Consider the following 26,952-nt stretch of genomic DNA (forward strand, 5'->3'; position numbering starts at 1 on the left):
TTCCGGTGGCTTAAAACAGAAAAGGAAAAAGAAAAAGAAAATCTATTTTAAAAATCCCAGATGACCTAAAGCGAACCCATCCCCACCTTCCTCATTTCTAAAGAAAAGGCCTCTCCCCCCGCAGTCCCCCCGCACACTGCGACAGCTCAGCGACAGGACCCCAGTTACGAACTCCCGCGCAGGGACCCGCGCCCTCCGGGGCCGCTGGCTCGGCGTGCGCCGCGGGGCGGGGCCCAGGGTCGGATCCACGCGCCGCCCCCTTCCCGGGAGCGCTTAGGGAAGGAGGCAGCGCCTCTGCTCCGGGCCCGGGGTCCTAGTCTGGCCGGAGCTGCCTCCCAGGCGCCCGCTGCTGTGGTGGCAGGAAGTCCCCGGGAACTACAAATTGGGGCATGCTGGGAACATTCCCCTGCTCCTCCCAGGAAATGTCCTTTGTCCAGCCCTACAGGAAGCCCCAGCGAGGAGCCACCCGGGCGACCAGCCAGTCCGCCAGCCAGCCCGCGGCCGCTGCAGCCGCCGCCGCCGCCGCAGCACAAGAGCAGACGCGCCGCGGCGCGGGGCTCGGGCCGGGGCGCGCGGTGCCCTCGCTCCTTGCCGCGCCCGCCGCCGCGCAGGTAGGAGCGTGGCTGCGGCTGGGCTCCCACGCCGCCAGAGGATGGGGCTGATCTGGACCCGACCCGACCGCTGCGGGGATGGGGTGTGCGCCCGAGAGCGGGTGGCGGAACGGCTGGGCGAACTTGTACCGCTGTCCGCGCCCTGGGGGCGCAGGGGCGCAGGGGCTCCGGGGCTCCGGGGCCCCGGGCGCAGGGTGGGTGTTCTTGGCGGCCCCCAAGCCCGGACAGAGCTCCCTTCGGGGTCTGTGGCGAGGGGCGGGGAGGAGGAGGCTGAGACGCGAGGGAGGAGGCAGCGCTTGGAGAGGTAGTCAGACCGTCCCGCCGACCACCGAAGGGGGCATCCGAGACCCTCGGAAAAACGAAGCCCAGGGAGGAGCTTGGGAGGCAAGGAGAAGGTGAAGGGCTTTGTGTGCAGCTGCGGACGGGGACCGATTGCGCTCCCCTCGCCTTGTCTCTCCGCGCCCCCAGCCCCACTCGGGGCTTTTGGGGGTGGGGGTGGGAGACTCCGAGGGGGGCCAGCGGGTCATCTTGGGTCCTTGTGAAGTGTGTTCTCCCTTTTTCTCTCCGCTCCATTCTATCCTGACTCAGAGCAGCGGCTTGGGCAGCCATCAGACTGGACAAATGGCACAATAAGGATGAGTGGGTAGATGGGCAGCAGCTCGTCGTCCTAGGGGTGGTCGCCGTTCAGCTCTGATAGGCTTCCCAACGCCAAATGTCCATGTCTGCCGGTGGAGCAAAGCCGATACCTTCACCCAGGGAGAACACCGAAGCTGAGGGCTGTGAGTGAAGGCACGGGGTGAAGTGCGCGTTGGGAGGAGAGGGCGAGTAAGAGGTTGAGGGCGGGAGCCAGCGGCAACAGGGGCGCGCTGTGTACCTTATGGCCACGCTTCGAGAATTGGATGACCACTTCCTCTGGGACTTTCCACGATTTTCCTTTTTCCTAACCGTCTCCACCCCCATCCCAAATAATGAATCACCCACCCATTGCTACGTGAGCATTAGACTGGATTCAATCTGGTGATGTTTTATCCTTGCTCTGATAGCTGGCCTATTTGTCTTTTACCTGTAAGGTGACATGAATACTCTGCGTCCCCTAGGGCGTTATCCTCCTCCCATGGGACTAAGGGTGTGGTAAAGGCAGTTGGAAATGGCTAGCAAGTTAATAGTCTTTGAGGAGCTGTGATGGGTGAATGGGCAACTTTGAACACAGTCCAAGTGTCCAAGTGTCACTCCTGTGTAACTGAACTCCCCCGCCTAAGAAGCCTCTGTTTCTCCTTTCTCCCCTCCCCTGTTTATTTTACTGCTCTACTCAAGTGTTTGCCTTCTTCTCTTAACAAGCCAACATAGGGATATTATTTAAAGTGGAATACACTTTAAGAGCCAAATGAACCTTGAAAAATGCCATTTGGGTGGTGAGGCAGGAGTACCCAAGGCTCATGGTAATCTGGTAGGCACAGAGCCCTGCATCCTATATAGGGGGATGCAGAACCTCTTCCACTGGCTTCTCTAGAAGAGATGAAGCATCTTGTGTGAGATAAGAACAGAGTGGGGAAAAACCCAGTTGTTGAGGTTGAGGGCATGAGAGTGGCGAAATGAAGAGAAAAGGCTCTGTGGATTCGGAAGATGGTTTCTAGTTGGAACATGTTGGCTGTGTGTGCGTGTGTGTGTGTGTGTGTGTGTTGGGGGTGGAGGTGGAGGTTGTCGTTGGGGGAACTTTGATGTTAGAAGTTTAACTGGGCCCCGAAGAGAATGTGGTGGCACTATAGTGAACAAAGGTCATAAATGGGAAGTCTGGCTACCGTTTACTTTATAGAAAGGAAAACATAGATGGTCTTCAAAAACGACTGGGCTTAAGCGAGTGAATGGAAAGAAATCAGACTGAGAAGAACTGGTGATGTAGCTGAATTGGCCTGGGAAGGGTGACCTCGGCTGAAGGTTGGACGATTAAGGCTGATGGGGTTGCATCGCATTTCCTCTCCCTCTCCCCCAAAGCCCTTTGGATTTCCTCAGAATCTACATATTTGCCCAATTTCTAATGTCTAGTAAAGGCAAGGAGAAAGGGTAAAAGCTGGTTAAAGGTGATAAATTAGGACGAGAAAGACCTTGCCTGCTCATGTAGAGTGAAAAAAAAAAAAAAGCTGCAATGTCATTAAGAGGTCTGGAGTGTGAACCTATGTTAATGCCATTTGGGCTTTTCCTTTGATCTAAGTTCCTACTTCTTTTTTCTTTTCCTTCATTTTTTTCCCCTCTCCTAACAGGTTTCTTAGTACATACTAAGTAGTGTTAATGTAATCAGAAAGGTAACTCCTAAGTTTAGCATTCAAAACCCTTAACAATTCAGTGTTTACTTAACCTCTATTCTCCGCTGGACCTGGGCCACCTCCTGTTACCTACCCATTCTTGCAGCAAATAGCTCCCCAGACATTCTTCCACCTGTGTGTCTCCATCAAGTTGAACTCCATGCCTGCACTGCCCTGATTATTTTCTCCAAATCCTAGCCTAGCTGGTGCACAAGTCTTGTAGAAGTCTTCCTAGACCTCCCAGTCAGGATTCATCTCATCTCCATGGTACTTTGCATCCTTTGGATGACACCCATCTCTGGTCTTCCTTGTGATAGTTAGATGATTTCTTTCTCCCCTTCAAAATGTAAATGCCTTGAAGGCAATGGCTCTCTCTACCCTGTCCTTTGTGCCTCTCTGTGCACAAAGGATGTTATTTGAAAAACATGAATAAATGAAGGAATGAGTAAAAGAATTAAAAGAATGCATATATCTTAATTGATGTCTTTCTTTTTCTGTAAAAAAGAGGATGGGGGCTTTCCTGGTGGCGCAGTGGTTGAGAGTCCGCCTGCCGATGCAGGGGATATGGGTTCGTGCCCCGGTCCGGGAAGATCCCACATGCCGCGGAGTGGCTGGGCCCGTGAGCCGTGGCTGCTGAGCCTGCACGTCCGGAGCCTGTGCTCCGCAACGGGAGAGGCCGCAACAGTGAGAGGCCCGCATACCGCAAAAAAAACCAAAACAAACCAAGATGAAGCCTTTCCCATAGACCTGTAAGAATTCATTGCAATTGTGGCTCTAAAGCCCCAATCTTAGAGTTTTTCCTTTTGCTCCTTCATTAGGAGACGCTAAATGGATCTATCACAGTGTCTAGTACAAAGACACTCATTAAAAATTTGTTGAAGAAGTTCTTTGCCAGCCTAAAATTTCAAGCTCTATAGGCAGGGTATGGAATGGATTCATCTCAAGGGGATAACCGATGACTTTTGTCATGTTCCTGGACTGAAGAAGCTAATGGTTTCTTCTCAGTTGTGAAGGTTCAATGCGCTTTCTAGAAAGTAGCACTACAAGGGTCATCTGCCACTTGCAACTAAGCCACTGACTCCCATTATGTCGATTTGACTTTATAGCCCAAGCAGTCTACTAGGATTAAACATGTGGCATATAGAAGTGCAAGACAGATCAGACTTTCATCAAACGTTCCTTAAAGACATTGCAGTTTTGTAGTTGCTCATTTATCTCTAACTGGAAAGTTTTTTATGCTTCTTTTTTACGTGATGACAAGAGTTACTATTATTGAACATCTATGTATCAACTGTTGAACTAGGGAATTTCTATGCCTTGCCTTAATCTGATGATTTACGTATTATTATCCCTATTCTAAAAGGGAGGAAACTGGGGCTCAGAGAGGAGTTAAGAATCTAGCTTGGAGTCCCAGATTCTGGAGATAGACTGGAATTTAGGTCTGTCAACTCTCGAGCCTGTCCAGAACCGTGTGTCTTTGTTCTCCCTGGCAGAAAACTGCTGGATCTATTCCTTCTTCCTCTGAAGTCCTTCACTTTCCAAATTTCCTTCCAGGAATATTGTTGGGTTTCTGAATGCATCCTAATGGATCTCATGTGAGAGGCCCTGTTTTTTCATAAATTCATTATTTTTGTGCCCTCATAATCCCATATGGGCATCATTTGGAAAGACCAGGTTTAGAATTCATAATAAAACCTTTGGGCACAGAAGTGTTTACCTGGAATTCTTTTCCCTTTTTTCCCAGCCTATCTGAATTCTTTCTGTTCTCCCCCCAGGCCAAGTCTCACCCCTTCCGTAGACACCACTCCAGGCCACATTTAGCCTTTCCTCTAACCTTTTGCATTGTCTGAAATACCTGAGGCTCAATGTCTTCTTGATGATTGTAAACTTGAATGAGCCTCCACCGTGTGCTGGAATATTTGCATATTCTCTACACATGGCATGGACTTTAGGTCCAGAACACAACCTGGCATATGGTGGGCTTTCAGGAACCGTGAGTTGATGATGAATTGGTAATGACTCAAAATGCAAAAATGTAGGCATGAAACATTGCTTGCGTGTTGCCAGTTTGTAGGAGAGGGATCAGAGGATCATTTTCTTAGTTAATTTTCATCCTTTTCGCATGACTGCCCAAAAATGTAAGCACCCTCTGGAAATACGTGAGAGCAGATCTGTGTATTGCTGAGTTGTAGGAACTTGATCAGTGCTAAATGATGATGGTGTTTTATTGATGTTGGGTAGCATGGGTGGGGCTGTTGCTTCAGTACCTTCGCCATTGCTGTCATGCACACCTTCTACCATATCTCCTAGGAAAGACCTCTTTGCTGCACATCAGAGAAAACTGGAGGGGTTTCCCTGCTTCTGCAGATATGGAAAAAAAGAAAAAAAAAAAGGCTGGGATGAGGAAGGAAGATAGTTCCTTCTGTTTTTACCTCTGAGAAGAGTAGCATGATTTGTATGGGGTATGGAATTGGGTTTTATTGCATCATGTATTAATGCGGGTGCTAAAAAGATCAGCCTCTCCCTTTTGGGTGAAGAGGCTTTTACTTGTCACAAGATTGAACCCATTTCCTGAGGCGAAGCCCTCTCTTTCCCTGACCTCAAGGCCCCACAGTGCTTTGGAAGCCTCGGTCTAAACATAGTGTGCAGGGGTTGTTATAAGCACATTAGTCATTTTCAATGATAGGACAGTTCTTGGGGGTCCCTGCACTTGTTCAGCAAGTCATGCATGGTGCCTCCAGAGGCCAGCAACAGTGTTGCAGCCAGTGTGAGGAGGGCCACCTGCAACTCTCTAGTTTCCCCTTCCTGCAGAGGGTCAAGTCTGGGTCATCTGCACACAGCTCTGCTTTGCTAAAATGTGTGTAGTTAAGGGGGAAAGGGCCTGCATTCATTCAGAGAGGCATTTTATATATATTTTCTTCTGAGAACTTTGTCAAGATCTTACCCAAACTTACAAAACAGGAACAATTCTTTCTGGGTTTTATTAACAAGAAACGTATCGCTTTGGTCTCAGTGTCCTGCATATTCAGGAGCTTAGCGCATCTTTGACGCTTGATCATGCTTAGATAGGGCACTCTGGGAAGAACACCTTTCCAGTTATTGACCTAGAAAGTCAACCGTTTTTCCCCACACCTGGGAACCTTGGTGAATTTCAACGGATCACTTTTTTAAAAAGTAATCCCTCTAGCAGGTATTGATAGTGATTTCTGGTAACAGTAGGTGGTTTATGAAAGCCATGGGTTTTAAAAATTATGTCATTAGAATGTAATCTCCACAAGGCAGAACTCAGCATAATGGGTAGCACATGGTAAGCGTTCGAAAAAATTTGTTGAATGAACGAATACGTTATATTTTAAAACATTTCACCTTGATTCTTTCCTAATATGATGGCGCTGCCAACTTTTTATAATGAGTTGTGACAAAGGGTGTATGCTTATATGTGATATAAGCTGGGGAAAGGATCTTTTATATGCACATATATAATTTTTTTTAAAATAGACTTTATGTTTCAGAGCAGTTTTAGGCTCCCAGCAGTATTGAGCAGAAAGTACAGAGAGTTCCCATATGCCCACAGCCCACCCCATGCATAGCCTCCCCACTTCAACATCCCACACCAGAGTGGTATGTTTGTTAAAATCGACAAACCTCTACTGACACATCATTGTTACCCCAAGTCCATAGTTTACTTTAGCATTTACTGTTGGTGTTGTACATTCTTTAATTTGGACAAATGGGGCTCCCCTGGTGGCGCAGTGGTTGAGAGTCCGCCTGCCGATGCAGGGGACACGGGTTCGTGCCCCGGTCCGGGAAGATCCCGCATGCCGCAGAGCGGCTGGGCCCATGAGCCATGGCCGCTGAGCCTGCGCGTCTGGAGCCTGTGCTCCGCAACGGGAGAGGCCACGACAGTGAGAGGCCCGCGTACTGCAAAAAAAAAAAAAAATGTGGACAAATGTATAATGACATGTGTCCACCACTGTAGCATCATACAGAATAGTTTCACTACCCTAAAAATCCTCTGTGCCCCACCTAGTCATCCATCCCTCCCTTCTAGCCCCTGGCAACCACTGGTCCTGTTTGTCTCCATAGTTTCACCTTTTTTTTGATGTCATATAGTTGGAATCATACAATATGTAGCCTTTTCAGATTGGCTTTCTTTGACTTAGTAATATGCATTCAAGGTTCCTCTGTGTCTTTGCATGACTTTTCAGCTCTGAATCATATTGTTTATATGTACCACCGTTTATCCACTTACCTATCGAAGGACATCTCGGTGTCTTCTCAGTTTTGGCAATTATGAATAAAGCTGCTGTAAACTTCCATGTGCACGTTTTTGTGTGGAGACCTAAGTGTTCAACTCATTTGCGTAAGTCGCCAGGCATAAAATTGCTGGACTTTGTGGCACGAGTATGCTTAGTTTTGTAAGAAACTACTAAACTGTCTTTCAGAGTGATTGTACCATTTTGCATTCCTATCAGCAGTGAACGAGAGTTCCTGTTCTTCTACATCCTCACCAGCATTTGGTGTTTTCAGTGTTTTGGATGTTTTGCTATCCTAATATGTGTGTAGTGGTATCTCATTGTTTTAATTGGCAGTTCCCTAACGACATGTGATGTCGAGCATCTTTTCATATTCTTATTTGTCATCTCTATATCTTTGGTGAGGTGCAGGTTTAGATCTTTTGCCCATTTTAAAATCAGGTTGTTCATTTTCTTGTTGTTGAGTTTTAAGGGTTCTTTGTATATTTTGGATAACGTTCCTTTATCAGATACCTATTTTAAAATATTTTCTCCCAGCCTGTGGCTTATCTTCTCATCCTCTTGATATATTTTTATATATATGAACTTGTCATATCTTTTTTTCTTTTTGGGAAATGTGAGTGTACCAGATCTATTTTAATATAAAACCAGTTTACCCCAGAAATGAGGAACCAAAGTGTGAAATAAACTTGAAGAAATGCTCCCCTACTTTTTAAAAACTAAGGTAAATGTCAGTTAAATTTAACCAGACTGTGGCCACAGCCTGAACTAGCTTGGGGGCAGTTACTATAGGAACTCTTTATTTCTGTTTCCCGGCTCCCTCATAGGTACTTGTGTTTGTTGATTGAATTAGTGGCTTGGTAAATAATTCTGGGCAGCTACTTCCTGTGTGGCAAGTACCCTTTTAAAAAACTTCTTTAAGAGCCTCCGTTTGTCTCATAGCTTAATTATGGACCCTTAGGAAAAGGGCTGACGATTATAAATGAGAAGAGAAATCAAGACATACATGCCCTTCCTGTCAGAGCAAGAAAACAAAACAGAACACAAAGCCCTTGAAAACTGCTAGAGAATAAACTTTGGTCTGAGCAGACACTGTAATGATAAACACAAATGTCTTCTGTATTCGATTGTGCTCCCTGCTGCCCTCTCCTCGCAAGCAACTTCTTATTTAGTCTCCTAACTGCTCTGTAAAGGTTGGATGTTGGTCTTTTTTCATCCACATTCGATTTCTGCTGGTCTAGTCCTGTCTTTCCTCCAGGGGTGGGAGAGAAGTGGTTGTCCTGTCCAACCAGGAGAGCCCAGGAACATTTCCCACCATGAATGCAAACATGGCTCTGGGCCACCTCTGTTCTTTGCTGAGTTGAGTGGTAAAGGCTTGGAGAGGAGGCAGGGCACACACAGGACTACTTGATGCCAGCAAGGGGTGCTGGCATTTGGCCGTGGGGCGCAGGATTCTTTTTCGAGAACGTTCTAACTGTTGAAGGTAATCACCACTTTCTCTCACATCTACCTATTTAGCAGGATAATTAGGCGTGCTTGGCTTCTGGTGCTGACAGGTTATTGGATCCAGTTAGGAGAGCTAGGTTGTTTCCAGGGCCCTGCCTTACCGGGTGTGATCTTAGCCAGATCACTAGATTGCCAGGTCTTGTTAGTTCTTCATTTTGAGGCTGAAGGAGAGAAATAATTATCCCTGACTTTATCCATTTAAAGGACTTTGACTATTAGTTTGGGATCAGCAGATATAAACTAGTATATATAAGAGGGATAAACAGCAAGGTCCTACTGTATAGCACAGGGGCTGTATTCAATATCTTGTAATAAACCATAATGGAAAAGACCATGAAAAAGAATGTATATATATGTATAACCGAGTCACTGTTCTGTACAGCAGAGACGAACACAACTATACATCAATAAAATAAATTTAAAAAAATAAAGTATTTGAGGGCTCATTTTCTGGGGAGTCATGAACGTGCATAAATCAGTATGTTCCCACCAGGACTTATAATTGGGAGGTGGTAGGGAGGGAGAGAGAGTAAACAATAAGGTACAAATTATTATAACTGTGATTATATTTTAAAAACTAACATTAGGCAGAATGAGATAAGGAAAAGTACCTTAAGGAGTCGTGCCAAGTGAAATAATAATAATGCTTTCTGAGCACTTAACACTAATCCAATAAGATACAGTTGTTTTCCCTGTTCTATAGATGAAAAAGCCCAGACTCAAAGAGGTTGAGTAACATACAGAGCTAGAGACTGGATTCACACGCGCGGTCCGGCTCCAGAATCTGAGCTTTTAACCACTACGAGTATCGCTTCACTCCAGGAAAGGAGAGACTGCATCAAACCGTTTTTTGAGAACGAACAGCATGGCAAGAGAAGAGAAGCACAGGGCGCCTTCTGGAAGGCTTACAGCATCCCTTTTTGTCTGAGGTTAGCTGGCAGAAGTCAGGGAGAGGTTAGAGAGCTTTGGGCTACACTGTTGAGGGCTTAGAGTGTGTGCTCCTGCGGACTCACTGGCAGAGTCAGAGGTTTCGGACACACTGGCAGAGTCAGTTAGAGGTTTCTGAGCAGGAGGGGAAATGGAATGGCAACTGTGTTTTCAGATGGATCCAGCAATGATATGTAGGTCCCTGTAACTGGTGAGAGTGTTTACTGCAGTGATGATGGGAAATAGAGGAGAGAAATAAAAGGAAGGACTTGGGGAGAGGGGAGCGGTCAGAGTTGACTCCAGGGTTTTCAACCTGATGATTAAGAACGGAGAGGCGTTAACAGAAATGGGCACCGTCAGGAGGAGTTGATTTGTAATGAAGATTTGGGAGGAAAACTAATGCTTTTCAATATGACTAGGGTCAGATGCTTTACAAATGGAAATTCGCTTAGTGTTTTCAACCACCTTTCAAGGTAACTTGTTTTTCCCATTGTATAGATGAGGGAACTAAGTCTCAAATTGGTGAATAACTGTACTAGGAGCATACAGTGTATCAGTGACAAACTTCTGTTCAAAACCGGGTCTGTTGATGCCTTACCATGTGCTTTCCCCCACTTTGGGCTGCCTCCTGTCCTGTGTCCCACGGGACATACAGGGCAGCACTTCAGGATAGAAGGGACATTAAAGCTCCTCAGTGGCGTTGCCTGGCGCATCGTTAGAGATGTGGACCTGGAGTACAGGTCAGGGGTTCGGTGGGGGGTGGGGAGTTTCACTTTCGTGGGGTCTGTAGACAGAGCAGGTATTTATTGAAAACTGGGGGAAGGGGCAAAACAATTAAGGGGAGAGGGAGAAGAAAATGTAAACAAAAAGCTGCAAGGTTGACCTGTTTTAGTAGATAAGAAGAGGGGCAGGGTGGCAAGGTAAGTAGAGAGGGTCTAGGACAGTGCAATATCTTGGATGCTAAGGAAGGAGAGAATTTCAAGGACAGCATCTGAACAGGATTTCTGTAGTCATTTGTCGAGTCTCGATTATATATGCCCAGCACTTTACAGTGTTGATGGTGAGATCAAAGAAGAGACCGACCACTGGACTGGAAGATGGAAAGTTATAGCTGATATTGATGTGAGCCAGACTAAACGTTAGCAATGACTATGATCTACTGAGATGTCTCACACCTGGGAAGCCCATGGTTCACCAGGAAACTGATGTCTGTGGTGATGAGGTTAGAATTTATCAGGGCTCATTGACACCAGCCCTCCTTTTCCCAATAGCCCGTAAGACGTGTTGCCCAAAAAATGGCACTGCAGAAGGAGATGTAATATTGCTTGATAATTGGCTTTAGGCATTTAAAAAGTCTCTGCAGAAGAATAAGTCTCTCCTTTCAATGAGAGAGTTTCATAGTTTGAATTTTTAAAAACATCTTTAAATATTCTTTTAAAAATGATAGTACTGGACTTCCCTGGTGGCGCAGTGGTTAGGAATCTGCCTGCCATTGCAGGGGACACAGGTTCGAGCCCTGGTCCGGGAAGATCCCACATACCGCGGAGCAACTAAGTCCATGCACCACAACGACTGAGCCTGCTCTCTAGAGCCCACGAGCCACAACTACTGAGCCCACATGCCACAACTACTGAAGCCCACGTGCCTAGAGCCCGTGCTCCGCAACAAGGGAAGCCACCGCAATGAGAAGCCCGTGCACCGCAACGAAGAGTAGCCCCTGCTCGCCACAACTAGAGAAAGCCCATGCACAACAACGAAGACCCCAGCGCAGCCAAAAATAAATAAATATTTAAAAAGAAAAATAACAGTCAGTACTAATTGTTCAGGTTGATATGCCATAGGCTTTCTTTTCTCGCCAACTGTCTCTTTTATGATGACTTCTTTTTCTCTTTTTATGATGACTTCTTTTTCAAATGCTGTACCAAGGATATGGAATTATTAAATGTTTACCATAACACTCCATTAAGTCAATGCTAATTCAAAATGACTGCTTTTTTCTGACCAATGAGATGTCTGTTTTGTCTAAGAAAGACGGTAGATAACTCAAAACCTGTTAATTCAGAGGTCATTTCTGAGGATCCCCTGAAGGTAAGTTTGAAGAATATCTTTTATGTTTTTCAGTGGAAAAATATTTAAAATCAAAATAGAGGGAAAAAGCAAGAGTCCAGAAGAGAACAGGAAAAATAGGAAGAAAGAAGTTAGCATCAATGAAATGCTATCAGCAAAGCCAGAGCACTAAACCCATGAATAGGACAGAGCTCGTTGGGAGAGTCTGGTGCAGGGGAGATTGTACTTAAAAGGAATCAGGTAACCTGAATGGTAGTCCCAATTCTGCCACCAATTCACTACCTTTGTGAGTTCAAACAAGGCACTTATCTTCTCTGGTCCTCATTTTCCTTATCTGTAAAATGAGGGCTCCTTTAAAGAAATTTTCAACAAAAAAATTGTGAGATTCTCCCATTATCTGTGGAGGGAATCTCTTCATTTAGCTTGTGGTTGGCTTGCTCCTGTCCCCTGGCCCACTTCTGCACCACCTCCCACACAGAGAATGCAAAGCTATTCAAACAAGCAAAAAGATATGATAGAAAAGAGGGTGAATCTGAGAAACTGTATTTGTAGTCATGGGCCATGTTGGGTGAGTATGGGTTGGGTGGTACCCTTCCTTAATCGTCCTTAAGTGTGACCCGGACTCCTTGTACTGGGGAGTTTGTTTTACTCCCAGAATCCCCTTCTTCATCTGGGTATTTCCATGTTATTCTGTATTTGCAGGCAGGATGACTTTGCTAACACTCTGAAGATTTGTTACGAATGAGTTGGTACCTTTTTAATTTTAAAAAGATTTTAATTCATTTTCTTTTCAGAAGAGAAGGATTAACAAAGTGTTTCGTGTCCTGGGTAGGTTATGGCTTGACTAATGTGCTTTGACTCATTGCCCAAGTAAGCAATGATGGGAACTATAAAACCGGGGTCAAACTTGTATAAATTAGCCATCTCCTAGAGAGGCAGCGTGTCAGAGGCTTGAAGAGCAATTTAACATCCTCTCAGTGCACCTGCCACATAACACAAGGAAGCGAAAAGCCGACAAACGACTGATGGCCGGGGGCCCACGTCTCCAGCCCGAATCTTTCGGCCAAGCCCCATAGACTATGTTGGGCTGTGCAGAAAGGGGACTGGAACAGAAATTGAGATGCCAGTGTCTCCTGTCTGTCCTCCACTGGTGCATTCACAGGTCATTCACTTAACCTCTCTGGGTCTCTGTTGCCTGACTCACCTGTAACAGGGCACTAGACTAAATCAGCAAACGGGATCAGGCAGGTTGCGTTTGCCAGGTGCCTCATTCTGCTCTGTACCCTTTGAAACTTACTGGTGTTTTTGTCTGTGCTACTGCCTGATTTGAGGTTTACTGTCACTATCTCCTCTTCACCGGCCCACCAAAAGATCTTGTGGTATACAGTGGTGAAATTGCTCTTATCCCCCTTCCCCAAAACTGCTCTGGATAATTTCGGAAATGATAGGAATGTATCATGAATCCTCTGTAGTACTGGTTTATAGCAGGGCTTTTGTTTTGTTTTTGTGCCATGAATCCTTTCAGAGTCCGGGGGAAAGCTGTGGGCCTTCTTATCAGAAGAGAGGTTCTGGGGACACATTCACATAAGTTATCGGAGAGTTCTTGGACTCTGAAGGCCCTCAGACAAAGAACCCAGGCCTAAGGAAAATACCATTTTTCTGTTTACACGCTTCTATAGGACTGCTGCTCTCTCCGGGAAATGCCGGGAACTAGAGGTAAAAGGATGTAAGGAACCCAAACAGTCTGGGCCTGACGACTGACTTAGGAACTATGGTGTTCAAGGTGTGAGTGGGTCCTGGCCACTCCAACCTCCTCCTTGAGACAGACGCCTCGCTGCCTGGATGAGAGCTGTGTCCTGTCACTGCTTCTGTGTGCCATAGACTTACCATGTCTCCTTGGCTAAAACGGAAACTATCTACAAGCTTTTGGTTTCCAATATAAAGTGGGAGCATGATATCTTCTAGCTGTTCTCTTTGTCATGTGCTATGAGTACATTTGGATAGCATCCTTAGTGTTTCACTGAGAAGGACACTAATTTAAAAGTTCTCAGTTTGGGCTCATAAAGTAATTCTGTTCCTGCCAGGCTTCATCTCATGGAGATCACTTTTTCATAAATCACCAGTGTATTAGCTTCCTTTTCATCTACACACACTTTTTTATCCCCTTAGAAGATCATCCTGGAGATGATGAATTATCAGTGTACTTAATCTGTTGGACCCTTGCATCATTTTGTCAGCTTGACTTTCCTGGGGATAAAGCATTCCGCTTGCAGAGATGTCATGACCAGTGCCCCCAGCCAGGTTTATTTCCTCTCCCTCTTTTTTTTTTTTTTGACTACGCCACATGACTTGTGGGATTTTAGTTCCCCAACCAGGAATCGAACCCAGGCCCTTGGCAGTGAGATCAGGGAGTCAGAAGCACTAGACTGCCAGGGAATTCCCTCCTCTCCCTGTTGCTGAACTAATGGTGGAAATAAACAAGCACTGGCTGTGGCAGCATCCTTCTTTGAGTTCTTGGGAAATATGCAAGTAGATGAAAGCGGAAACAGTTTTCTGATTCTATTTTGTATATTACAGCTGTTGCTCTATCTCATAAAAAGAAAAAAAGAGACTCAAAAGCATGAAACTTAAATTTCTTTCATCTCTTTTCCCCACTGCCTCTCCTCTCAATACCCGAGAGCTCTGTTCAATATTAGGCATCGTAATCACTCCTGACTTGGCATACTTTGTAAAAAGCAGATTAATCCTTTTGTGGAAGTCACTGACATTTTATTATGGTCTGCTCAGAATGTAAATGAATATAATCAACCTTAAATTTCAGAAAAAAAAAGATTTGTTATGTTTTCTATTTTTAAACTTTATTAGTAAGCTTCGTAGCAAATAGAAAAGTAAGATCACGTATACCACCACCCAGCTTCAACAGTGATCAATGTATGGCCATCTTGTTTCATCTGCATCCCTGCTACTCCCCTCTGTCCTGGAATTCCAGACATATCATTTCAAATGGAGCAAATTCCAGACATAGCATTTCACCTGTAAATATTTTCCTGTGTATTTCTTAAAAACACGAGAGTAATTCCTCAATATCAAATATCTAATCCTCATTCACAAGTCCACAATTGTCTTATAATTTGTTGTTGTAGTTTATTTCAATTGGGATTCAAATAAGGTCTATCGCTGAGGTTGGTTGATACATCTCAAGTGTTTTGATTTGTACGTTTCTCTCCTTTTGTTTCTTGCCATTTTTATCATTTAAAAATAATTAATTAATTAATTTTTGGCTGCATTGGATCTTCATTGCTGCACACGGACTTTCTCTAGTTGCAGTGAGCAGGGGCTACTCTTTGTTGCAGTGCGCGGGCTTCTCACTGTGGTGGCTTCTCTTGTTGTGGAGCACGGGCTCTAGGCATGGGGGCTTCAGTAGTTGTGGCACACGGGCTCAGTAGTTGTGGCTCACGGGCTCTAGAGCGCAGGCTCAGTAGTTGTGGCGCATGGGCTTAGTTGCTCCTTGGCATGTGGAATCTTCCCGGACCAGGGCTTGAACCCGTGTCCCCTGCATTGGCAGGCAGATTCTTAACCACAGTGCCACCACGGAAGTCCAATTTTTGTTATCATTTCTGAAGAAACTGGATTGTGTCACACATTTTCCTATGATCTTGGTTTTGCTGATACTGTTATTTTTAAGGAAATAAGAGTAACAAGTATATAATTTTAAAAAATGTGTACTTGAGTGTATGTAAATGTTTCACTTTACGCTGAAAAAAGTCTAGCTATGGAGTTTAAAATTTAATCAGGCAGGAACAATGAAGCATCAGGTGATGTCCCTCCATTTTTATTCTCTCTTTCTCTTTGTTGGAAGACACCTTGGAGGATTATATGCAGAGGTGTCACTTACCCACTGCTGAAATGAACTGGGCTGGAACATGCCAGCCATTCTTTATCAACGATGCCAAACAGTTATTTTAGGCAGAGAATTGGAAGAGCCGTTTTTCCTCTTGAATTTGCAGTGGGAAATTGGGGTGATTGAATGTATGCCTCAAACCCTTTGGTCCCAACATTCCTCTCTCTCTATTCACTGTGATGAACATTGTCTTGAGGGCTGTTCATTCCAGTGGAAATATGATCACAGAATAACCTGGGTTGGAAAAGACTTCCTGAGGTCACCTGACCCCATCTGGTAAACTTAACGAGGGATTCCAACATCAACTCTCCCAGAACAAAGCTGTTTGTTAACAACTCCCATATCCCCCATAGACCCCCTTTGCATTCTAAGTCTGTTTTCTCTTTTGTCCTTCAGTGAAATAGATTATTAAATTGCTCTTGCTGCTGTGGGGTGTGTATGCCTGTACACACACATGTCTGTAGATCTTTAATTAAGATTAATTTTGATTCTTCCCTGCTGTCTTTTACAACGCATACACCCAGAGACCCCATTCCATTCTCTGTATATAGTAATGTTTTTTATGAAAAATAAGATGTTTTCCTGAGTAAATTTCGACATAGGATGGGATTATTGCAGAATGTATTTTTTAGCTACGGTGATGGTTAATTTTATGCATCAACTTGGCTGGGACGGTAGGTACACAGATATTTGGTCAAACATTATTCTGGGTGTTTCTGTGACAGAGTGTTTGGATGCCATGAACATTTAAATTGGTAAACTTTGAGGAAAGCAGATTGACCTCCATAATGTGGGTGAGTCTCATCCAGTCAGGTGAAGCCCTGAATAGAACAAAAAGACTGATTCCCCTGAGCAAGGAGGAATTCTCCAGCAAAGAGCCTGCAGACTGGAACTGCAGCACCAGTTCTCCTGGGTCTCCAGTCTGCTGGCCCACCCTGTGGATTTTTGAGCTTGCCAGCCTCCATAAACACATGAGCCAATTCTTCATAATAATTCTCTTTCTGTATACACATCCTATTGGTTCTCTTTCTCCGGAGAACCCTGACAAATAGCGTGGGGAAAAAAAGACAAGTATGTGCCCCAATTTATTTGGCTGTCTGTTTTTGAAGTGATGTTTTATATTAAAGAGATGGAAAGATCACTGGAGAAGCCATCAGAAAACTGAGATTCTGGCCATAATTTTTCTAGCAAACTGCCTTTCAGTCTCTGATCTGGTCACTTTCCCTCTCTGAGCCTCAATTTCCTGTCTGTGGAAGGAGTTTCAGCGAACGGATTCCCAAGTATATGATTCCACGAAATACAGACATTGAACATTTGAGCCAACTACTGAGGAGTTATCTGAAGACAGTTTTTCTGAGGACTGCCCAGGTGCTAGATAAAAAACGACGCTGAGGGGCTTCCCTGGTGGCGCAGTGGTTGAGAGTCCGCCTGCCGATGCAGGGGACACGGGTTCGTGCCCCGGTTCGGGGAGATCCCACATGCCGCGGAGCGGCTGGGCCCGTGAGCCATGGCCGCTGAACCTGCGCGTCTGGAGCCTGTGCTCTGCAACGGGAGAGGCCACAACAGTGAGAGGCCTGCGTACCACTAAAAAAAAAAAAAAGCTGAGGCTTTACATAGGTAGCGCTGGTAGACGATGCCAAGCAGAGCAGAGAAAAAAATCTTGAACAGAAGTATTCCCTGTGCATCAGGTAGAATATTCTATTTTAGTTAAATGTAAAATCTGGGACGAGTAAATGCCTGCATGAAAGCCTTTAGCTTCTGTGCCTTCTCATCTGAGGGCAGATGGTCTAACTTTGAAGCAGCTTAGAATCTGTCTCTGCATTGCAATAATTCTTATTTTGTGCGGGAGTTGTTAGGTGGTGGCAGAGACTTGGCAGCTGAGGCCCTACAGCCAAACTGAGGGGTCCTGGCCCAACCATGAGACAGGAAATGCCTGACCCCAAGGACATATGTGCTATTCTTGACCATAAAGATTGGAAAGAATCTCAGACTAGCTCTGGCCAATGGGGCTGTAAATGGATTTCTCTGTTGCCTTGGTTTTGAGCCTGTCTCTTTTTTCCAATAGGGCTTCCCTCTCCAGGTAGAAAAGCAGTCACCACAAGGAGGAAACCATATTATTTTAGCTTCTCCTGTCTGGAGAGTGGTCAATACTTAGCTGCAGTCATCTTTTAGCTGTGTCTGAAATTACCGTGCACCTCATGCAGCAGTCTGCCACTTGGGAGGTTGGCATTTGGGGTTGGACAGTCTGGGTGTGTGACTGGGAAGTCAGCTGGCCCATGGGGTGCAGACACATTCACCCCGTTCACTGGAGGCATTCCCTCCCAGTATGGTGAGGTGGAGTTCTTTGCCCTTTTCATTCTTTCTGACCACAGGCTCACCCCATGAGGAGGCAGGACTTCGATGGCTGTATCCCCTGAGAGGCTGGTTGACTGTTTACCCAGTGGGTGCCTGAAGATTGACAAATGATGAACCCCCCGGAATCCCCGGTTAGACCCCAGTTATGGTCATGAGTTCAGCCTTTAGAGCCGCAGACTTAAATTGTTTTTCCAGCATTCTACGCAGCCGGGCGCCCCTGCCGGACTCTGCGATGGAAACCATCCCTGGGGAGAGAGTGGTGCGCAGGGGGCGTGGGAAGTGAAGGGAGGAAGCACTGAGGGCTTCGGGGGAGGCGGGATCTGAGCCGCGCCGAGGTAGGGAAGGGACCGCCAGAGCAGAGGGGACCGGAAAGGAGCTGCAGCCTGGAGGAGGCCGAGTGGGAGCCGCCCCTGGCCGGCCGCCTGGCCGCTTCCTTCCCCTGACATGACAGCCCAGCCGGCCTGGCTCCCGGCCACCTGGCAGTGGCTGTGGCACCTGACTGCCTGTCCCGCCTGGGAGGGGGCGGGGAGAGGTCTGCTCTCAGGCGGTGGCTCCCCCAGCCTGGCCATCCCGCCTGCCCAGGGGCCGCAGGTGGGCCCGCTCCTCTCCGGGGGATACGCCCTGGCCAGCTGTCCCCTTCCCGGGGAGTGGGAATGCCATGGCAAGGAGCCAAGAGACGCTGGGGAGAGACCTGACAGTACCTAGGAGCTGTGTCACCTGAAACTCAACTGGCTGAGCCTCAGTTCTCTTCACGTGGAAAACAGGGTGGATGACCCTCGGTGCTCACCCGACGGAATTACTGGAGTCAAATGAGAGGGATCCGCTCCAGTGCAGGGTCAGCTGCATTGGGCATCCCAACGGGAGACGACTGGCAGCAGGGGGCTGTGAGCGCCGCACTCCACCGCTCCCATTCCCGCCAGCAGGGGGCGTGACACGGGAGGTCCTGCGCACGATACCCCAGAGAAGGACGGCCAGTGGCTCATCTACCAGGAAGGTGGGGGAGAGGTGTGTGCTTGTGGGCATCAACGTCTTGGCAAGAAGCGACGTTGAATCCTTAAAGTGGTGGCGCTTTTGCTGTTGGAAAGGAATGGGTTTTGCGTTTCTATCGGTCCAGAGGGCGCTGTTGGGAGAAGGTGCCAAGAAGCTCAGGCACGTGAAGTTCTGATTCTGGCTCCGTGGCTGGCTCCACTTCCTCTTCCCCCACCTCATTCCCTCCCTCCCCGATCCTTCCTTCCAACATACGTTATCACATTTACTTCCACTGTGTAGCAATATCTTCAGACTGATCGGATTCGTCTTCTGCAGGGGGTTGAGCTTGTCTAGAAGGCGCTTGAGCCTAGTGACTTTATAGAGTTAGAAACATTACTCTTTTCTGAGTTGGGGGGGGTAGGGGGTAGGGGTAGGAACATGAAAATATTAAAGGTTCTGAAAACTAGAATTTGAGCAGTCTCGGCAAAGTTGGCTGATCCTACCCTGATGTGGTCTGCGCCCTAGAGAAGGGTTTGGTGGTGGCGGTCTTGGGTGTTTGGGAAGTTAACAGCTTGCTGTGGGAGTCTGCTAAACGAGCTGGAGTTGAACATGTCTAACGAAACTGACAGTGGTGCCTCCCTGGATTCATGCTCCTGCTTGTGGCATGACCAGGAGAAGAGGACTCGGGCACATTCACACCCAACCTCCTCATTGAACAGAAGCCCAGAGGGGCAAGTACTTACTGTAAGTCACACAGCACAGTGTCTTTGGTGGCCAAAACCAGGGCTCTCCTCATTACTGCTAGTTCAGTGATTAGAACCAGATGCAGAATGGATCTTATTTGCCTGACTACTCCCACTGTTACCTCTGTTTGGCTTTTCCCCCCTTTAAACTTGTACCCCTTCTTACTGGGGGGGAGAAGAGCTCCCTTATAGATGGTTTAAGTCAGGATTCGTTGCACCACGCATACTTCAGACGAACACTTCCTGTGTGCAGGATTGGTTATCAGCATCTCCAAACCAACATGGAACTGAACCTTTTTCCCTCTCCCCAGCTCACCTAAGCAGCCAGCCCCTCCCTGGTTCTTGTCTCCACGTGGTGGGCTCTTCATTAATAAGAGCCTTGAGTGGCCAAGTCAGAGGAAGTTTTCTGTTCGTACTTGCCAAACACCATTCTCGGTGAATATAGCTGTGAAAAGGTGACCCCCAATTTGAGAAGTGTGGGTGTGTGTGTGTGTTCTTTAATCAAGTCATTGCCATAAGTTTCATATTATAACTACCACTTATTGTGTCTCTACAGTGTGCCAGCTGCTTTTCCACTAACCTTAGATGGTAGGTGGCAGCATGCTTGTTTTTATGGATGCAGAATCTGAGGTTCAGCAAGGTTGAGTCACTTGCACAAGGTGAAGGAGCTGACAAAGAACAGGATTTGAACCCAGGTCAGTTTAGCCACAAAGCTGTCACGGTGTCCTGCCACCTCCTCATTAGCCAACCCTGGCCTTGCCTCAGAAAACATGTTGCTAGTTCTTATTCTGAGAATGGATGGAACAAAATGTGCCTAGATAGCTAGTGACTGACAGTTCGATTATACTGGTGTGGAGATAACATTTCTGAAAATTAAGTCTTCTAGATTGAGCGAAGCACAACTCCTGTCCTTGTCTTCCTTTTTGCTGCTTTTGAATAATTGTAGGTTTTCCTATAATGTATTTTATCACGTTGAAAACAAAGTTGGCATATTTTGCTGATAATAATACATCTTTATTGTAGAAAAGACTGATGTTCACAAAAAGGAAAAGTTATCCCAAACAACACACCAGCTTCTGGTTAAGAATGTGGGTACTGGAGCTGGACTGCAGGGGCTTTGTCCCTGCTGTGCCACTTACGATTTGTATGACCTTGAGCTAATCGCTTAACTTAAGTGCCTAGTTCCTCATCTCTGAAGTTGAAAATCATACCCTGCTTCATTGGGCTGTTGTTAAAATTAAATGATGCAAAGCCCCTAGAAGTGACCAAGAGATATTTCATATTTTGGTAAATCATCTTCTGGTTTTCCTCTCTGAACCTGTGTAGACATGTGTAACTATATGCTGGTGTGCATATACTAATAAATGAGATGATTTTTAAACCAGCTAGTTTTCGTCTAATAATATATTGTGACTACCTTTCTATACCTCTAAATAGCCTTCTCCGTTACGTGATAGCTGCGTAGAATCCTATGATGTGATTGTGTGAATGGAACTGAATCCATATTGTGGGGCATGCAGATTTCCAGTTTTGCACTAACATAATGCATTTTAAAACAGATTTGAGTAGATGTTGTACCATGAGTGTATCTCTCTAGGCAACAGGAGCTTCCTACTCTTTCCAGAACATACCTAATCCTCCCTCCCCTGGTGTGAATAAGGATCTGGACATGCTCCCTTTGGGAGCTCAGAGCCTCCTTAATCCTGAGTGGGGCAGCATTGTGAACTTCATAAGACAGCTCTAAATGGGGAACTTACTCAGATTCTGCCTCTCCCTGCTCTCCCCACTTAAATCTAAAAAAAAAGTTTATTTATTTAATATCTCTGGTATGAACTATCTCTTGGTTCCCAAGAAATCAGAAAGTCCGCTTGTTCCATTTTTGCTGTGTCTGAGGTGATCTCTCAGAAGGCGCTCTGTCCTTCTTAAAAGGGTTTGGGGTAAAACCTTAAGCTCTCCTGCTTCCCAGGGTAGACCGTTAAATCCTACCCTTTATGGTGGAGGGCTGCAGTTACTTCTGCACCATTCTGGGTACCATACCCTGCCATTTTAGTTTTACGAATTTCTGGTGACACACTTATTTGATTTCCCTTATTGATAAAACTCTTCTTGCTGGTCTCAGATTGGCAGAAACCATTGATTAGGTCCCCTTTAAGTCCCCCTCCCACCTCTCCACTGCTTTCAGCCACTAGCAAACCAACAGGTCACATGTTTGAAAACCTCCTACCGCCCATCTTCGGGGTGTGTTATATCTATGCAGACTCAAGGGCTGTACTTGTCTGTAGAGTCTGAGCTCCAGGAGGCAAGAGGGTGATGGGTCGAAGTGACTTGGGGTCAATAGTCCCTTGCGGGATAGACCTCTTAAAAGGTTTATGGCTTTAAAGGGATTTTCTCCTACAGCCTAATCCTGAGTGTTTGGGACCTGGCATTTTAAAGTTATACATTCTAAAGGGACCAGCTGTGTTCCTTTAGGACACTGCTGACTGCCCATCCTCAGTCCAGCCATTTTCCTGTGATGTTTAAGAGGCAGGCTTGATGTTTCCCTCTAATCTAGGGAGCATATCATCAGCTCTGAGAAAGGATATAATGTGCTATTTAGGGCCGTGAGTCTGCCAGAATTACGGAGGGGCTGGTGTGTCTTTGAGGTGTGCTGGAATGGCATCAGGACTTAGAAAGGGGAATACTGTGTGAATTCCACATTTGGACTACTCAGAGTATCGAGTCCCTGCCACAGTATTTTCCAAAGTGCTTTTGAATGTTTCCTTCTGACACCCTCCGTGTGTGAAAGGTTACGTAGCATTATCCTCCTTGCCCTGAGGAGGACACTGAAACGATGAGAGGTTAACTGACTTGCCCTGGGCTGCAGAGTAAGGCTGACTCCACTGGAAAGGCTGCTGCCCGTAACTCCTGCTTTCCACGCCGAAGCGTCACAGAGCCAGGGCTGCCTCTGGAAAGCCCTGTCAACAGAGGCAGGTAGGAAAAGCCGCATGGTCAGCCATATGCTTGCTAGTCCTTGCTAGTCCTGTTTGGGGACTGCCAAGGCAGAGAGAGAGCTGGACACTTCAGCGTCGGTCCAAGATCCTTGACCTGTAAAGTGTTTTGCTGCCTTGAGCTGAGCCGTAAGAGTGATAGACGGCAGACGTCAATTATTTTTGGCTCAGCTGCGCAGTCTTGGCAGGGCGCCCTATACTTTTGAAACGTAAACCTACAAAAGGGTTTAGGAATCTGATGTCATCGTCTCCCTACAACTCACACGTTGGCCTGTTCTGTAGAGGGGTGAACCAGTTGTGCCAGGGGACGTTCCTGTTAAGGGCTCTCTACAATTAAAGTATATAATAAGGCAAAATATTTCATCAGGCTATAGAGATGGCTTCTGATACAGAGGGTCCCTGCATCCCTTCCACCACCCCCTACAGACCTACTAAAGCTTGAACCACTTGGCTCACTGCTCACAGGAGAGCAGCAGATCCTCACTGGAGCCAGGATGCTGCTGCTGTTGGTGACACAGTCTTAGATAAGAAGTTAATATACCAATGCTTTTGTTAGTCTTGTGTCTCCAATGTACGTTTCCTCTGGTTCCTTGGAGGCCCCCTCATAATTAGCTAAAATCCTCACAAAATTGCTGTGGGTTTGAGGAGGGCAAGCTGCCCCTCCCCCCCCCCAGCTTTACTGAGGTATAATTGACCTCAGTAAATAAAATATCGTATACAAATAAAAATCGTATCTATGTAGGGGAGGGCAAGCGTTAACTAGAGTAAGGAACTCATGGAACTTTGAAGCAGCACAATTGGTTTAATTCCCACTTTACTGCTTACAAGTTAGCCTTAGGCTAGTGGGGTCTTCTTTTTGAGCTTTAAGTTTTCTCATCTGTAAAATGGGAATACCACTGTTACCCCGCTGTTAAAGCTATAGAGCCGTGTTAATAGAATAATCCACTTCATATATGGAAGCAGATGGAATTGTAGTCCAGTGAGAGTTGACATGTGGCCTCATGAGTTGCCACTGTTCCTCTGCTACCCAGCCAGACCAGCCTCCTTTTCGCTCAGTTCTATTTACCTTAAAGCGTGAGATGGAGCAGAGATCTGCCATCTGGGGCTTGGAACTCTGTACATTTTATTGGACTGTGCCATTGATTTTCATGGAAATCAAAGCCAGACCTGGTAGGGGGATGAGGCCAGACTCACGTGACTTGATCTGTGTGTTTTGTCTGGAGCAGGGATCCGTGGTCACCTCCCTTGTCCTGGTCTTCCTGGATGGAACGAGAAGATAAACGGGGCATGTGTGAAGCCCAGGACTCAGAAGACAAGGGGATGGACTCTGATTTTGAGAACTCTGAAGACAGGGAAGGGGACCCAGAAGACAGAGGAATGGGCTCTAACCCACATGATGCAGACAAGAGAGAATGCCACCTGGAGCAGGAGATGGGCTCCAACCCACAGGATGAAGCTCTAAGAGGGGACTCAGAGGAGAGGGAACTAGTGTCTAACATCTGCACAGGTGAGGAGAAAACGGCAGTTTCGGTGGAAGTTGCCGCATTCACATTTATTCTAGCTCCTCCAGAGTGATAACCAGGGGCAGCATTCTTAGGAGGCAGCTCTCTAGAGGACACCATTAAGCAGATTCTGTACCATCTTACGCCTGAGGAACGTCCTGTTCATCAATCTGGTCTGAGGTGGGCTGTACTGGTAAACATGGGTGAAGAGGGTAACTCACAGGCGTGCACTTTACAGCATACAAAATACTGCCATAAAGTAACACTTGTAACAGCACAAGAGGGAACACAGGTAGCATTGGGACCTACGTCCTGGCGTTGTTGGAGAGTTAGATGAGTTGCTTAGCACAGATCTAGACGTCTACAGTTACAGTCATCATCCCCGCTTGCAAATAAATAAACACAGTGGTAAGGGACCTGCCCAGGTTCATGTGGCTAATACCCAAAGTGCCCAAGGCCTCTCCTGAATCCCTTGCTATTTGTGATCTGGAAAGAGTAAACGCTGGGCCTCCATCCGCTTCCTTGGTTCCATCTTTGGGCTTTTGTTGCTTTATCCTGCTCTGTGCATGCCTTGGGGACAGAAATGAGCTGAAATACCTTATGATCAGGGCCGTGAGGTTACATTCCTTCCCCAGGACACCTCCCAGACCCCCGCTACTGCCCTCCCTTACAGTGCACAGAGCACGTGATCTTTCACATCCCAGTAACTTTCTTGGGTGTCCTCTGCTTGGGGATAAGCAGCCAGAGGCAGACAGATGTGTGTTCTGGATCAGCCTCTAAGTTGGACTCACCAGCTCTAGGCCCTGCACTCACCTCCCCTTTTTCCCAAACCCCCACCCTCCTTACCTAGTAAAGCCCTTAGGTTGGGGTGTGTTGGGTTTGTTGTTCCGCCTTAAGCAGTTGCAGACTGACCCATCATATTCAAAAACTCAGTTCGGAGCCTAGTTAGGCCGGGTGGTCTTTTCTTGTGGTTGGCTGGGGTGGCCTTGTCTTTTGAGGCTAGGGCCTTGAAAGGCATTGGTGGCTCTTGGAGTGGGCAGATGTCTTCCGAGATCCCAGAGAGTCCCACTTGGCCCAGACTTGACCTTCTCAAGCTGTCAGGCCTTCAGGTGGCCCTGGGGAACAGAGCCTCAGGTCCAGTGGGTGGGGCCTGGGCCCGGAGACAGCTGCCTGAAGAACTGGAAAGCCAAGGGGGCAGGTGAGCTCGCTCTCCTTTAGGCCTTCCCCAGGAGTCACCAGGTGGGAAGGAGGCTGGAAGTGGGGGTGGAGGAGACAGGGACCTTAGAGAGAGAGTTTGAGAGTCCCCGGGGGAGGGGATTACCCCGTGGCCCACCCTCTTATTGAGACGGGCTTCCTCTGGGTTTACCTGTTGAGCGCCCAGTATAGTCACCCCCACTGCCGCCTTTTCTGTTGCAGAGGGGCTGCTGAGCGAGGAAGAAGGGGTTGCTCTCCGTGAGGAAGACGATGACCAAGCTGGAGTAGCTGAGATGGCGATGTTCGCAGGGCTGTCTGAGTCCGTCGGCATTTCCCGGAGCCCCCAAGAAGAGGGGGAAGAGGAGCAGCCGCCTCCTGCCGTGCTTCCCTGGAGGCGGCACCTCTCCCTGGGGAGTCGACACCGGGGTGACAAGCCCGCCCACCGCCGATTCCGCCGGCTCCACCACCCCATGGCCATGGACCTCGGGGAGCTCGACAGCCTGATGGCCAGCATCATGGACGCGCCCACCATCTGCCCCGACTGCGGGGAGAGCTTCAGCCCGGGCGCCGCCTTCCTGCAGCACCAGCGCATTCACCGCCTGGCGGAGGCCGCCGCGGCCGCCAGCCTGGAGCCCTTCGGCTTCGCTGGCGAGTGCGGCGGGGTGGTGGGGATGATGGGCGTGGGCGTGGCGGGGGCCTTCGGGGCGGGGCCCGCGCTGGCCCGGCCCCCGCGCGAGAAGCCGTTCCGCTGCGGAGAGTGCGGCAAGGGCTTCAGCCGCAACACCTACCTGACCAACCACCTGCGGCTGCACACGGGCGAGCGTCCCAACCTGTGCGCCGACTGCGGCAAGAGCTTCAGCTGGCGCGCCGACCTGCTCAAGCACCGGCGCCTGCACACGGGCGAGAAGCCCTACCCGTGCCCCGAGTGCGGCGAGGCCTTCAGCCTCAGCTCGCACCTGCTGAGCCACCGGCGGGCGCACGCGGCGGCCAGCGGCGCGGGGCCGGCGGCGCTGCGGCCCTTCGCCTGCGGGGAGTGCGGCAAGGGCTTCGTGCGCCGTTCGCACCTGGCCAACCACCAGCGCATCCACACGGGCGAGAAGCCGCACGGCTGCGGCGAGTGCGGCAAGCGCTTCAGCTGGCGCTCGGACCTGGTGAAGCACCAGCGCGTGCATACGGGCGAGAAGCCCTACATGTGCTCCGAGTGCGGGGAAACCTTCAGCGTCAGCTCTCACCTCTTCACGCACAAGCGCACGCACTCGGGTGAGCGGCCGTATGTGTGTCGCGAATGCGGCAAGGGCTTCGGGCGCAACTCGCACCTGGTGAACCACCTGCGCGTGCACACGGGCGAGAAGCCCTTCCGTTGCGGCCAGTGCGAGAAGCGTTTCAGCGACTTCTCCACGCTCACGCAGCACCAGCGCACGCACACGGGCGAGAAGCCGTACACGTGCATCGAGTGCGGCAAGAGCTTCATCCAGAGCTCGCACCTGATCCGCCACCGCCGCATCCACACGGGCAACAAGCCGCACAAGTGCGCCGGCTGTGGCAAGGGCTTCCGCTACAAGACGCACCTCGCGCAGCACCAGAAGCTGCACCTGTGCTAGGGCTACGCCGACGGAGGCTGCGCACTGGGGGGC

General features: G+C 48.0%; 1 protein-coding gene across 4 annotated transcripts; it reads left to right on the top strand.

Annotated features, from left to right (window-relative positions):
- The first annotated feature begins 518 nt into the window (after nucleotides 1–518).
- ZNF697 (zinc finger protein 697) lies at nucleotides 519–26,952 on the top strand. Of its 4 annotated transcripts, XM_030869215.2 has the most exons (4): nucleotides 927–1,006; nucleotides 20,192–20,330; nucleotides 23,849–24,129; nucleotides 25,541–26,952. In XM_030869215.2, exons 3-4 carry the CDS (start codon nucleotides 23,886–23,888, stop codon nucleotides 26,917–26,919), a joined length of 1,623 nt encoding a protein of 540 aa, XP_030725075.1. In that variant the 5' UTR covers nucleotides 927–1,006; nucleotides 20,192–20,330; nucleotides 23,849–23,885; the 3' UTR covers nucleotides 26,920–26,952. The 4 variants fall into 4 exon arrangements, with proteins under 4 accessions (XP_030725076.1, XP_060142973.1, XP_030725075.1 ...); XM_030869216.2 differs by lacking the exons at nucleotides 927–1,006; nucleotides 20,192–20,330 and adding an exon at nucleotides 519–611; XM_060286990.1 differs by lacking the exon at nucleotides 20,192–20,330 and having other exon boundaries at nucleotides 906–1,006.

The sequence above is a fragment of the Globicephala melas genome, chromosome 1, assembly GCF_963455315.2.
Source record: "Globicephala melas chromosome 1, mGloMel1.2, whole genome shotgun sequence".
Classification (NCBI taxonomy): Eukaryota; Metazoa; Chordata; class Mammalia; order Artiodactyla; family Delphinidae; genus Globicephala; species Globicephala melas.

Coding starts and splice junctions, on each gene's coding strand:
- ZNF697 (XM_030869216.2), top strand. CDS start 23,886: ATGGAACGAGAAGATAAACGGGGCATGTGTGAAGCCCAGGACTCAGAA. Junction 24,130..25,540: donor AGTGTCTAACATCTGCACAG/GTGAGGAGAAAA, acceptor TTTCTGTTGCAG/AGGGGCTGCTGAGCGAGGAA.